We start from the raw sequence: 15079 nt of genomic DNA on the forward strand, positions 1-15079 counted from the left end.
TTTTGTGGGCACGGTTATACCTCCTTTGGCTGGGTGTAGAGGGGTTCAGGTAGGGGGTGAGAATGAACGAGCGGAGGGCATATGCACTGTCGCCTAGAAGGAAAAGGGGTGACATTACTCACATGCATACATGTACTTCATACTGCTATTTACGTTATGGGGGTCTGACACTGTGTCTTACCTAGGAGGTATCCTTCACCAAATTCCCCTGCCATCAGCCGTGCATAAATTCCGCTATTCTGGAAGATATAGGAGTTGTGGGTACTCCCCGGAAACTTCGCCACCAGGTCAGTGATGACACCCTTGGCATTGCAAATCACCTGGACATTTATGGTGTGCCGTGACTTCCGATTGCGGTATACGTATTCCGTGTCAGCAGGGGGGCAAATCGGAATGTGTGTGCCGTCTATGCAGCCAATGATGTGGGGGAATCCTGCCATCTGGTAGAAGTCAGCTTTAGTCTGTACCAGTTCTGCATGAGTTGCAGGGAAGGAAATGTACTGGTCCATCCTCTGGATCATGGCGTCAAGGAACTTGTGGAAGAACCTTGACAGGCTGCTCTGGGTCACCCCTCCTGCCACAGCAACTACACTTTGATAGCTGCCAGACGCCAGCAGGTTTAGGCAGCATAGCACCTGCACATGCACAGGGATTGCGTGTGCCCTTGGGGTGGGGTGCTGCAACAGGGGTTTGAGGTCCCTAATGAGGTCTCTGATGGTCTCTGGGTCCAGCCTGTACCTCTGTAGGATCTCTGCATCAGTGAGCATGGACAGGGTGATCCTCTCTCTGTACACCTGCTCCTCTCTCTGCCATTCCCTCTCTCCTTCCTGCTGTAGCCGTAGCCGTCTTGCTATGACATAGAAAGCTGCCATGTTGCAAGTAGAACTGCATTTTGGGTCCTTTTTTAGGTTTTGCCTAGCGAAAGCTGCGCTCTGCGCAGCTTTTTCGCGCAGGCGAAATCCTGTTGAGAACTGTAGGGTGCTTTGGGTCGGCCCTCGTCATTGATTGGCTGGCTCCGTAAACGGAGCCTTGCCATTGGACGAGGGGCCTGTCCGTCAATGCCGGACCAGACACGGGGGCGTTCCCGACATTCTTTGCCTTTTGCCGACGTCACGCGACGCCGGGAACGCCCCCGAGTCTGGTCCGGCATTGCCGGCACCTCCCTTGCTGCTCGGGTCTCCTTATTTGTTCCTAGCTGCCCCTCTCCCGCCTCCCTCGTCCTCTCCCGCCCCCCTCCCGCCGTTACACTTGGGCTCGGTTTTCCTACAGTTGAATGCGGAAAAGAGCGTAAGGAAAACATCGCCCGACTTACTGGCGCTCGTATGACAGTTCGGATTTTCTTTCTAGTACAAACACAGTCCTATTCTGCGAGCATCTAAAACGATCATTTAATAGAACAATTTCCAAGCTGATGCAGAGCCATGCCCCCTCGCCTCAGGTCAGGCAGCCTCCAGGCAGCGTCTGCGGGTCGCCCCCTCTGTCCCAGGCGGGACTGTCAGAGCCGGCGTTGAGTTCCGGTCTGAGCCCCGCCCCTCGCGCATGCGCCGTGCAGAGGGAGGGGCCCAGAGTGCCGGCGGCAGAGAAGAGTGGATCCAGGAGGGCAGGTCAGTGCCGGGGGCTGAGAATGGGAAGTATTGTGGGGTGGGTGAACGGGGTGAGGGTTGGCACCCATGTGTAGGGTCCGTGCCCGAGCACTACTCAAAGCGTCCCGTCAGCCACTCAACCTCCCACAGAGAACAGACTCTGAGAGTGAAAACCCCCCTGGGAGGAGAGAGTGAAGAAAGAATAGCCTCGCGTCATTAGCCTAACAGGAGGGACCCCTGTCGAGCATAGCGCCCTCTCGGAGAGGAGCCCCTCGTGATTAGCTATAGTGACTAGTCTCGCTGCACGAGCCATGTCCCCGCGCTTTCTGTACACAGTTGTCATGCATGTTTCGCTTGTTAAATGCTCACTTTGATGAGATGTTTCACTTGCCATGTGCAAAACGCGTTTCTGTATCGAATGTCCCCTGCTTCACAGTACATTGGCATCCATGCGGTAACCCCCCATACTTAAATGACACCCAGCATAATCCCCCACTCCATTTGAGACCTCCACCCAATGTGAAACCCTCCTCGCCGCCCCACCCCCCCCCCCTCCCCCTAACCGCCTTCCATGGTTAGTGCACCTTCCGCTGTCAGCTCTTCCTTTTGGTAGATAGTACTGTGTAGAAGGGCTTCTCTACAGTGCTTCGCCTTAATATATTATGTAGCGCTCCCTGCCTTTAAAGCGCTTTAACCCCACTGTTTATTACTTCCTGCCCCCCTCGAATGCGAACGCTGAACAGTGGTCACCCACCACTGATTATTAGCCACAGAAAAGAGCCTCAACTGACAAACAAACAGCCCCGTGGGTCCGTGACCCCCATAGGAAATGCCCCTCAGTGAAGAATGACTCAGACGAGTCCAATACCAGGCCTCCCATCCGGCGCTTTTCTGCCATTTTCACAGGGCTAGATCTGTAGAACTGAACGAACTCCACTGGAGTAATGCCACCCCCCACCCCAAATTATCGACCCTTCACTGCCGTAATTCACTCGTTTCCTCTGTGTTGTTTGAAGTTGTGCAATGACGCAGGTGCGCGGCACTTGCGCAGTTCCAGGAGAGAGCGTGAAGAAGGGTGTCCCCCTCTTACTTAAGGTCATATTGCCTATTACCTGTGCCCAGGGCCGGCGCTAGGCATGGGCAGCGTGGGCGGCTGCACAGGGCCTCGCACTCAGCCCACCAGCATGGGGCCACACACCAGTGATGAGTCCTGTTGTTTCCCTGGCGATCTTTTACAAAGAAAGGTGTCGCCTGCAATTAAGGTCCATTGGAGGGGGCCCCCTCCCTGGGCCTCTCATGGATGGTGTCCGGTGGCATAGGGGGGGGGAGACTGAGACACTCCCTTCAATTGAAAGGAGACACATTCACAGACACTGTTGGGGGCCCATTGTCCAGCATTTTGGCGCCCCCACAGTTTTAACTTTTAGACCACAATCAATTCTCACACCTATCGGACTGAAGGTGTGAGAAATGCTTGTGGAGTAAAAGTTAAAACTGTGGGGGGCGCCAAAATGCTGGACAAAGGGCCCCCCACAGTGTCTGTGAATGGTCTCCTTGCAGGGGGCCACTTATCTAAATTAGAGGGGGCCTCGCAGGTTCCCTTTTAGCCCAGGGTCTCGCAGATCCTAGAACCGGCCCTGCCTGTGCCATTCCGTCTTGAGCGTTACTGCCTCGTCAGTGTTGAGCTAGTCCGATCATTGTGCACTGAGGCTACTTTGCAAACCAAACTGCCTGCACGCACGGGCCTCTAGTTTAACAATGATCAAGAACAACTCGGCGTTGTCTGTGCGAAAGGTTTTCTGTTTTCAAGTCCCAGAAGGCGAATCTAGGTGCAAAAAGCAGGGTACAGCTGGTTGGAGTGAGTGGGTACGAATTAACTCTTCAAAGACTGCTAAAAGGGTCAAGGGTAAGAGGCGTCGATTCATTGTTTGACAAGAGGTAACACTGATATAGGGGTGAGACTTACCCTAGCGGAGACTAGCTAGACGAGGAAGCAGGTGGGATCATGGCTGAATGCTGGGGCCTGGTTTAGAGAGTGATAGATAGAAGGTCATTTCCACCAGGGGATTCTCCGCCATTCAATTGTTATGCTACAGTTTATCTGTCGTAAATCTGGTGGCAAACCTTAAGGCGGAAATTATATTTAAAGGGGTAAATTACGCTAGCCCCGCATTTCAGCTTATTCTGCGAAGGTCCACTGTGATTATGAGGTAGTGGAGGACTGAGTTGGTATTGTCCTCTTAATTTTGCGTCAAGGAATGGCAAATTATGTGGTAGCAGAGCTAATTATTTGGCAGCGTGATTAGCAGCAACTTGTGAGGCACATCTTGTGCCATTGCTGCCTGCCATGTTAGCCTGCATTTGTATAATAAGGGCCCCACAGAATGCATACGTTTCACGAGAAAGAATTATACGTTCTAATAAATCAAAGTATAGGAGAAAAACGTTTTACATGTTCACCAGATCCTAGTTAAAATTGTTTACCAATAATTTGTGATTTATTTTGAATGGAAGTATAAAAAAAAGTGATGGATGGAATGCCTGAATTAATCTCAGCCACTGGTAATTACTGAACCACATCCCAGTCCATTGTTATTTTGTACCCCATGTCACCTCAGTTTGGACGTTGCCATGTGCAAATCAGGCTTGACCCATCTCTAGTGGGAACACTCCAGCCAAACAGGCCACTTCCTCAATGAACTGGAGCACAAGCAACCGAGGACCGATGGTGGCCTTATTAGGGAACATTGGAGCAGGGCCAAGACTGATGTGCATATGTTTCGGTCCAAACTGAAGTGGCATGGTGGGCAAAAAAACGATGGATTGGGATGCGGCGCCGAGAGATTCATTGTCAGTGGCTGAGATTAATTTAAGCATCCCATCACCTTGTTTTTGATGTCCTTGTTTAGCATGGAAGCACAGGAATGCTATTTTATTAACTTGGTCGTTTTATCTCGCAGAGTAAAAGATGGTGTAAAACATACATTGTCTAAGGTTTAAGGTTAACACAGTGTAATAATGTATGTTCAATGGAAACACTTCTTTCCATTAAGGACCAGCCCTACAGTACATTGCTTGTTTAATACATTTGTGTTTCATTAGGATAACCTTTATGGGTCACAATATGGTCCCTAGAAAGATGCATCATATTTGGGATAGTTCTGAATCCTGGATGCCCCTTTGAAATAGCTGTTTCTTTGACAACGGTTCTTTTATGTTAGCATGAATTTGTACTATCAGTGAAATAAAACATTTCCATGACGATGAAGGAATGTGCATTTCCCCAGGTCTGAATATTATTTAAGTACCTTAGGTTTTTGTTACCTGCTACAGTCAAAAGCCCTCCCCCAGCTACTTAATTTGGGCGGGAACATCCCAAATTGGACAAGATGCCGCCTCTTTAATGCCTGAGCACAGAAATCAACAGCTTAAACATGGCTCGTTACATTTTGTCAGGTGCCTTTTGCACTGTGTATGCAGATATGTTTTATAAATTATAATCTTTTTGCCCTGAAAGCAAATTGTTTTTATCAGCAAATAATGCAGTAGATGATGAGTTGTCAAGTGAGGCAAATTAACACCAACAAAGAAATGTGGTATCAAAGATTTCAAGTCGCCGCATAATACTTTGCAAGCCTGCTCTGATTCAGGCCCTGGGTCACTGAGGCTGGGTGAACGTGATTCTGAGAGTGGAGCTTCAGAGTGCAGAGTGGAGCTTCAGAGTGGAGCTTCAGAGTGCAGAGTGGAGCTTCAGAGTGGAGCTTCAGAGTGGAGCTTCAGAGTGGAGCTTCAGAGTGGAGCTTCAGAGTGGAGCTTCAGAGTGGAGCTTCAGAGTGGAGCTTCAGAGTGCAGCTTCAGAGTGCAGAGTGGAGCTTCAGAGTGGAGCTTCAGAGTGGAGCTTCAGAGTGGAGCTTCAGAGTGCAGCTTCAGAGTGCAGAGTGGAGCTTCAGAGTGCAGCTTCAGAGTGCAGAGTGGAGCTTCAGAGTGCAGAGTGGAGCTTCAGAGTGCAGAGTGGAGCTTCAGAGTGCAGAGTGGAGCTTCAGAGTGCAGAGTGGAGCTTCAGAGTGGAGCTTCAGAGTGTCAAGAGCAATGCCAATAGCTCTAACTTTAACAAAGGCAAAACCATTGCATTGTAAATGCTTGTTATAGGTTGCACCTGGTTACCACCTGATTCCAATCCATGGTAATTACTGAATCTGAAATACCGAATTTGAAGCAAATTCGGTATTTCAGTGCTTACCTACATCTCAATCTTCAGCTTTTCACAACGATTCGGATTATCACCGAATCGGTAATTATACCGATTCGGTACGTTCACGATTCTGTAAAATCTCCGATTTGGTCGAATACCGATTCGGAAAAAATAAGGATTCTGAAAAATCTCCGATTCGGTCGAATACCGAATCGGAAAAAATAAGGATTCTGAAAAATCTCCGAATCGGTATTATACCGATTCGGAGATTTTTCTGATTCCTTATTTTTTCCGATTCGGGATTTTACCGACTCGGTGACTTTCCGAATCGGTAATTTCACCGATTTTGTCGGATTTCGGCCTCCTACATCCCGATGGCTCAATTCCGATCGGTAACGGCCAAAAATACCGATTTTCGGCCGTTACCGACCGACCTACATCGGGCCCTTAGTTCCCTAGAACTGGTAACTTTGGGGACTCGATGTAAGAGGGACAGCTCCAGGAAATGGTACATGTGGCCTCTTTTGCATTGACCATGTTGGAACTCTCTCTTCATCACAGGCAGAGTGACCACAGATTCACACATTGCACGCTAACTGACGCACTATGCAGTACAACACAGAATAATATTCAGAAAAAGGGTAACTGTTTTAAACTTCTTTTAGGGTGGCAAGCACATGGCTTCCCTTCTAGGATGAGTTGAATGCTAAAGCTAACAGTGTTGAATCTCCTTACTGATGTGTATCACTAGCTGTACAAGGTTCCCTTTCACAGAAGGGGTCACTTTTCCACCAATAAAATTATGTAGCTTTAGGTTTCTAATCCAATTTTATTTTATTTGCCAAAACACGTGAGATCAATCACAGCGGTGATTACCTGGGATATTGGATTGGCACCTCTGTGGCAATTAGTTGTTTGACATTATTTTACTTTAGAATACTATTGTTGCCGTGCAATCCATTTTGACCCATGAATTGGATTTCAGTATGTATTTGTGTTTCTCGTGTTCCTTTTTGAAAGACAACAACTTAAGGGACTGAAACAATCTGAAAATACAAACATGCATGTGTCTGCTCAGGTTTTTAGGGGTAATGCCTGCTTACAGTGCAGAAGATGACGCGCTCACAACAAAAGTGGTGACTTTCTACGAGAGAGGAGCACAGTCAGCCCTTCCGTCACACCAGTCAACTGTACTCTTATTTGATCCAAGCAATGGCATTTTAAAAGCTGTGAGTATTGCCATCAGGCTGTCTGTGTTTAATGTAGATCTGGAATAGGGAATGAGTTACTTGTTGTTAAAGATGTACCAATCTCTCTCTCTTTCTTTCTTTCTCTCTCTCTCATGCACACTATGTTTCTTCATGTCATACTTATATACAAAAGAACTGGCAATTGACTGTAATGGAGTGTGTATTTACTTTTCTAACTCTGCATGCGCCTTAATATTGGGGAACATTTTACAGCAGACTAAAGCAGAAAGAACCGCGGTTCTAATCTTTTGAAACACTCACTTGTGTAAGTACCTAAACATACAACAGGGACCAGTCCCCGTAGGAGAGGGGTCTTTCCCTTTAATCATTTTTATACCACGCCCCTCCAGTGTAAAAAAATAGATAAATCATTGGGCCCCTCCACCAATAAAAACATATTTTCCCTATTATTTTATAACATTGACAATTTTTAAATATGTATAAACATATTTAGACCATACAGTTAGCCGTTTTCAAAATGCAGTCAAATAAATAAGTGCCAACATACTATTCTGGTCAGCCAGGTCTAACTAAAGTGTAAAAGTATCATTCAGTGGCCCTCCCCCTTTGATCCCTTTGATATGAATGACACAACAATATGTTAGTAATGCCTGGTTTCATCATGGTTTATCAGCATTTTAATCTCCACAGTGAGTGTCAGAAAGACACCCACCTTACTCTCTCTCACTTATTTTACGGGAGATATGGTTGATGGTTGGAGTTTAATAGTGGCTCCACCACAGTACCTAAAAGATGCAAAAGTTCAGACACATAGAGGAGAATGTGGCATAACAACCCAGAACTGTGCACTTTAGAACTAGGGAACCGGGTTCGAGTCTCGGCGTCGGTTCAGCAGCCTGTGAGGGATTCTGGGCAAATCCCTTAATCCACCTGCCTACAAAAAAAACATGAATGCGTCCTTGTGTAATGTTACTGGTGCTCTTTTAATTCGCTCCAATACCTTCGGGTCGAGTTTGCTATTTAAAACTGCAAAAAAAATAAAATTAAAAAAAATACAGCAGAACCTTACATAATATACAATATGACAGATAACATCAAATTCAAAGCACAGTCAGTCTCCCAATGCCACGCCCCCTTTCTAACAGCATTTATTTGTAAAGCTTCAGAATTTTAAAAATTCGAAATATTGTTTATTTTTATCCTCACTCACCCCTCTCCCTGTCACACAACTGGTGTGTGCAGGCACTTGTCCTTTCACAAAAATGAGCGCAGTAAAGGGCGATATCGCCTAAAGTGCAAACCGCCATTCTCCTCGCTCTCAGCAGGACACGCCCACTCCGAGGTCACGCCCCCTTTCTAACAGCATTTAAGGAGCGCTGATTTGCTAGCGCACTGATAGCCATTTCCTCCTGAGGCACAGCCGGGAGTTGTGTTGTATTTGTAAAGCTTCAGAATTTTAAAAACTTGAAATATTGTTTATTTTTATCCTCACTCACCCCTCTCCCTGTCACACAACTGGTGTGTGCAGGCACTTGTCCTTTCACGAAAACGAGCGCTGTAAAGGGCGATATCGCCTAAAGTGCAAACTGCCATTCTCCTCGCCCTCAGCAGGACACGCCCACTCCGAGGCCACGCCCCCTTATCATCCCCTCTCTACAAAGATGTGCATGCACCGGAAGCGCAGCGGACGAGCGCAGCGGGCGCGACGATTGCGCGCCGAAGGCGCGCATAAGGCAAGCTCGTCTGCGCTCGTCCGCGCCGAGTCCGGGCCCAGGGCTACCCCCCTTATGTCCCAAGCTTCAGAGGCCAGATACTACAGCGCTGAAACCCTCTACAGCCTTAGGCCTTCCAGTAGCATGTGCACTCGACACACCTATCATGCCGTTACATTGCCACAAGTTTGTCCCAAATGTCATCTACCCCTTAACATCAAACCAGACCCGCAACTCACATATGATTATCGCTTATTCCTACTGAACTGTCGTTCACTGTCAAAACATTGCGCCGAAATGGCATTGTTAATAGAGGAACATACCCCTGATATATTGTTTCTCACAGAGACATGGCTAACATCTGAGTCCGACCCTGCGGTTGTAGAAGCTCTTCCACCTGGCTTCCAAATCAGTCGGCTAGACCGACCCAAAGCGAGAGGAGGAGGTTTGGCAATTATCTATAAAGAACAGTATCATTGTAGAGTTGTCCCTGAAACCATCCCGGACTGTGAGAGTTTTTCCTTTAACATCGAACTCTCACCCAACAGCTGCTTCTCAGGCACCCTTGTCTACCGCCCTCCGGGCCCCCCAAAGCAGTTCCATGAAAACCTACCTGCAAGTGTGGCCGAACGAGTCAGCACCACAGCCAACTTTACCCTGCTGGGTGACCTCAACCTGCATTTTGACTCCTCACTCGACCACACAGCCGCCTCCCTAGCGGACGACCTAGCTGCCCTCCAACTCACCCAACGTGTCACAACCCCTACCCACGTCAAGGGCCACCTGCTGGACCCTGTTTTCAGCAATTGCCCGAGCTCCTAGTCGGTCCACCTATTCCCCTGCTGTGGACAGACCATTTCATGGTTCCCATTAACTGGACCTCGTTCAAACCCCCATCCACTGTACCCACTACCAAGCTCATGCGAGCCTGGTCCCGTCTTGCGGTGGATAATTGGTCCACTAAACTTGCCAGCACTCAACCCCGTGATCACGAGGACCCTGGCCTTGCCTACCAAGCCTACGTCAACTGGATCACACAAACCTTAGACTCCGCTCTCCCAACAAGTAAGACTACGCTGAAACGCCCCCACAAAACTGCCCCCTGGTACACGGACTCCCTCAGGGACAAGAAACGTCTATGCAGGAGGCTGGAAAGACGCTGGCGCTTCGATTACTCGGCCGACAATAAAACCCGTTACCGAGAATCTATCAGCGAATACAAAACGCAAGTTAAATCAGCTCAGGCCACATATTTCTCTGATAGAATAGTGATGGCCAAGTCCAAACCGAAGGAGATCTTTAACATTGTGAAACAGTTGACGAGGCCTCCCCCCGCCTTGCAGGTCGAAAAAACCACCACCCAGTGCAATAATGTTGCGGAATTCTTCTTTCAAAAAGTAAACACCATCTATTCAGCCTTTCCCCTTCCCCCCGAAACATATCACCTCACCTATCCAACTGAATAAATCCCTAGCACCAGACCCCCCCCTACTACCCCAATCCACTCTGACTCACTTTCCCCTATTGGACCTCACAACCCTTGAATCCTTTGCAAAGTGAGTCAAATCTGGATCCCCCGACGACCCCGCACCCCCAGACATAATAATGGCCGCCTCCCAGGTCACCCTGCCTATAATTAAGGAGGTATTAAACACTTCAATCACCTCCGGTACCGTTCCGGTCGTCTGGAAGCAGGCCATGGTCAGAGCACTACTAAAAAAGCCCAGCCTAGATCCAACTGACCTGGGCAATTATCGACCCATCTCTCTGGTGCCCTGGGTGAGCAAGATCCTGGAAAGGCACGTAAATCATCATCTAGTCAACTTTCTGGAAAACTTTAACTTACTAGACCCCACGCAGACGGGCTTCAGACCGAAACACAGGACCGAGACCGCCCTCCTCATGGTCACCGAGGAGGCTAGGAAAATCCTGGATCAAGGAGGGTCAGTGTCAGTGATCCTCCTTGACCTAAGCGCAGCGTTCGATACGGTTAGCCACGGCACCCTGCTACACCGTATGTCCTGTGCCGGGATCAAGGACAAAGCCTGGCTTTGGCTCAAATCCTTCTTAGAAGACAGATCCTTCAGAGTCTTTGAAGGTGAGTCTGTCTCCTCCAGTAGACCCTTGAAGTGTGGAGTCCCCCAGGGCTCCTCTCAGAGCCCCGCACTCTTCAACCTGTACATGAGGCCACTGGCTGAAGTCGTCCGCCCTTCCGGGATTAAGATCATCTCGTATGCGGACGACACACAGCTGGTGGTCTCTCTGGCGCAAGAGGACAATCGACCTGCGTCAGGTGGGCTCAGAGAATGCCTAGATGAGGTGAAGACCTGGATGTCCCCCTCCTCCCACAAGCTGAACGGGGACAAAACGGAGCTGATGCTCCTAGGCCCCCCAGATCTTCGCCTCCCTGACGCCCTATGGCCCCCGTGTCTGGGCCCTCCACCAACTCCTAAAGATAACATCAAAAGCCTGGGAGTGTGGTTGGACAGCTCCCTTTCCTTCAACGTACAGGCTACAAAACTGTCTGCCACCTGTTTTGGCATCATGAGGATGCTAAAGAAAATCTTCCCTCTCCTTCCCATGGAAGCCAAACAGGTGGCTATACAAGGGCTTATACAATCTCGCCTTGATTTTAATAATGTGCTCTATCTCGGTGCCCCAGAGTACACTCTGCGCAGGCTGCAAATAGTGCAGAACTGCGCAGCCCGTCTACTGCTGGAAATCCCTCGCAGACAATCAGTGAGGGCCGGTCTGGTCAGCCTTCATTGGCTACCAGTCCGCCAAAGAATTCTATTCAAGGCAATGTGTATTGCCCATCAAGCCTTTTGGGACACTGGGCCGAGTATTACCCGTGACCTAGTCACCCACTACATCCCCAACAGAAGTCTTCGCTCTAGCCAGACATTTTTAGCAGTGACTCCCAGAATAAAAAAATCCAGATCCGGCGGCAGGTCCTTTGCCCATAACGCCTCCAGAACTTGGAACGCCCTCCCACTGCACCTTAGGTCCAATCCCAATCTCACTGCGTTTCGCAAACAGCTTAAAACCTTCCTTTTTAACTCACTGTTGTAGACCTTCCCCCCCCCCTGGGGCTCTCTGGTAGGTTGTGGTTATTGCTAGCGCTTGGACGCCTCAGGGCAGCAATTCGCGCTCTACAAATCCACATCAAATCAAATCAAATCAATGAAATGCCGTTTCCATCATTCTTTAGTGATGAACCTCAATTCCACATCCACGCCATCGCTAGTCTAAGTTGGAAATGGGATGGCATGTGTAGCAGGGTATAAGCTACAGATACATTTTCTGATTGGTTCTCTGACACAAAAGGCTCTTAAGGTTTTCTTCACTTATCATATTTGTAAGTTTATTATTCACTAACCTGCCATTAAAGTAATTTCTTATTTTTTAAAGCAAAGTACTGATTGATTGGATAATCTGTTGTGTTACTCTGCATTTAGGGGCATATTTATGTAATTGTAGCACAGTGTAACACAACAGGTCCCCTTGCTGCGCTGCGTTACAGTTTGCAATCTCCATGAGGTTAAAGGGTCAGAATGGGCAAACAGTGGGCATTTGAATGGAATCTAAAATAGACCCCTTGGGTTGACAGTAAATGAAGAGATATACTATCACCAGTGTGACCCACTGAATTTAACAATAGAGGCTGCTCCAGAGTTGCATATTGATTCACAGAGAGTGGTTTAGGCAGCAATTAACAATGGTGTGTTTCGCTTGTACAAAACAGTAGCAAGACTTCATCGAGAGGCAGAGACCAATTAGAGACGGTCCACCACCATGGTGAATCATTGAAACCACAAGACCTGCAAGGAAATGGCCAAGAGCGGTAACCAGTATCGAGTGAAGGAACAGGGGATACAAGAGAGTCAGTTGCATCCACAAACACAGACCAAGAGGCAAACCTTTGTGAGAGGAGGAGTGCGCCTACAATGGAGGCCACTATGGGAAATTGATGAGTGTGTCAGAGAGTCACTACATTGTGAATGCAAAGTCTCACCTTCTAGCAGATTTTGTGTGCTTGGACTGTAACTGAATTCTAGGGCAGTCTAGGACAGACAGAGGAGGAAAAGAAAATTATAGGAGGCTAGGCTAAAGCATGAGCTAATGTGTGATCTTTGTCATGACCAACCAGACAGCAGCCAGAACGTATAATTTGCACTTCCGCTGGAGGATTTTGCCAAGGGTCAAGAAATCTTAGCATAAGTGGTAGGCAGTTTTTCAGTGACAGTTGCCCTAATCGTCAGTGCAACATTTGTATTTTTCCCAATCAACTAGAGCAAAAACAACTTTGTGCACCAGTCGGTCAATGCAAGTGTGTGTTCAAGAAAAATACAACATTGTCATGTACTGGCCAAATTAGGATCTGACAAGCTAAAGTTTCTGATTGGATGGAGTGGTGAATGGTATTTCTTACCAAATTACCTGTCCATTTTTGAAAAGTATCCTGCAATATGTGTTAAAGTGTCAAATCCATGAGCCTACAGTAATTGTCTCCTGCTTTACTTGTGACAGGTTATCGATGGCAACGTGATTACAGATAAGAGGACAGCTGCGGTGTCTGCAGTGGCAACCAAGGTATGGTATTTCTGATCATTATAGATAGTAGACCACCCACCTTGGTCTACTCTCAGAACCCAGGGTCTCCCCTCTAAGACCTCGCCATCTTTTTATTAGAATTCACTGTTGTATTTCTGTCCACTTTATACTTCGTTATTTGATCCCATAGCCCCCAGAGGCTACCACCAGTGATTTACAGCACTATACAAAACATAAATAATAATACAAAATATTCAGCTGAACTGTCCATGCCCGCTTTGTGTGTATAATCCCTGTGCCTTACAGAGGCGTGTACGGTGTATACGTGTGGACCGAATGGACTGCAGTTGCCAAGGTTGTTAGGTTGCTTCAATGTGCCACCAAAAGCCTTTTGTGACAAACTTGGCAGCCTTTCAGCTGAAACTGCACAGCACAATGGACTAAATGTCACCAGACTGAACTTCTTGAACAAGAACTGGCTGTACGCCAGCTGCTTTTCAGGCTAAGGAACAGGGACACATGCTTTTAGTTGTTATTTTAGGTCTTATTCATGTATGTTCTTCCAAAATATGACAATGATTAAAGTTTGCAATGAAAAACACAGCTACTGTGAGCCAAATCACTTAAGAGCCCAATTTTTAAGAAGAAATGTAAAAGTATGACAAAAGATTTTTTTAACATCTCAACATAATCACGCTTTAACTTTTTTTATTTTTCAATTCACAATTATTTCCAGTAGTACGCCAGTGAAGTTGGGCCTCCACTGGCGATGGCATATGACATTTTCTCCTAGACACTATTTACTGTGTGATGAAATCTACATAGTGTGGATTTAGGCTAGAGGGCTATTGGAGCCTGCTGTCCAAATGCAGTTTTTTTTCTTTTCTCTGCGAGGAAAACCTTTTTCCATGTAGGGAAAGCCCTTTCCATACCCACGCCATTACAACGCAGTCATAACCACGCATGACTGTTACCACAAAGCCATTGCCACGCATATGCCTTTACCACGCATGCCCTTAGCACGTGATCCATCTGCTGTCCCTTAATGCAAGGGAAGTTACTCCCGCCCTTGGCCGGAGTTAATTTCTGACCATTCCCAGAGTGGAAAGGGGATGGATCAGAGTTTGCTAATGCCCACAAACCTCGTCGTTACATATGTTGATGCTCACTTCCCACCCTGTGTGTGAAATTTACTAATGTGGATTTCTCCACACTCTTGGGGGAGAAATCTGTGGTATTATTTTTATTTACGCCTGCCAGGAATCCTTTTATGAATTCCTGTCAGGCTTTAAATGAAGGTACATTTGGACATAAATGTATGTCAGTGTATTGAAATACATTCCTAAATGTAGCTCTAAGGTTTTGTTTGAGCGGAAATATGATTATGCTTGGAAAGGTTTAGCAGTTAGTTACTCTTACATTTACATGATTTACAGTTCCAGATGTGTAAGGGTACGTCATGCATGTGCCGCATGTAAGTATGTTATGCTAGGGAGAATGATAGACCACACCCAATCCAACCTTTGGGCCCTTTCAACTGTGGAAGACACTTGCCCCAGCAACTGACTACTGACCTCAAAAGGCGTCACTTGTGTTCTGATACATAACGTTCAAATTGTGTTCATGTAGAAAATGGTCTACATGAGTAAAGAGGGTAAAGTGGCGTCTAAAGGATGCCATTTAAACTCAGATCACATCAACATAATTATATTTCTTTAGGTATTTACAAATGTAAATAGAAATATTTCCACATTCATCAGCATACTGTACTTAAAAATTAAATGGACCTGTGGCATGCAGTAGAAAAACAGTGGTGATATTTGTTAA

The 15079-nt window shown here is 47.1% G+C and overlaps 1 protein-coding gene across 1 annotated transcript in view; it reads left to right on the plus strand.

The window, feature by feature from the left end:
- CRYM (crystallin mu) overlaps positions 1–15079 on the plus strand; it is an 83095-nt gene that overhangs the window by 31196 nt on the left and 36820 nt on the right. Inside the window, exons 2-3 of the mRNA XM_078665066.1 lie at positions 6854–7004; positions 13229–13291. Coding sequence (XP_078521192.1) covers positions 6854–7004; positions 13229–13291 — 214 coding nt within the window. The remainder of the gene's footprint in view (positions 1–6853; positions 7005–13228; positions 13292–15079) is intronic.

Source organism: Lissotriton helveticus, chromosome 10, assembly GCF_964261635.1.
Source record: "Lissotriton helveticus chromosome 10, aLisHel1.1, whole genome shotgun sequence".
NCBI lineage: Eukaryota > Metazoa > Chordata > Amphibia > Caudata > Salamandridae > Lissotriton > Lissotriton helveticus.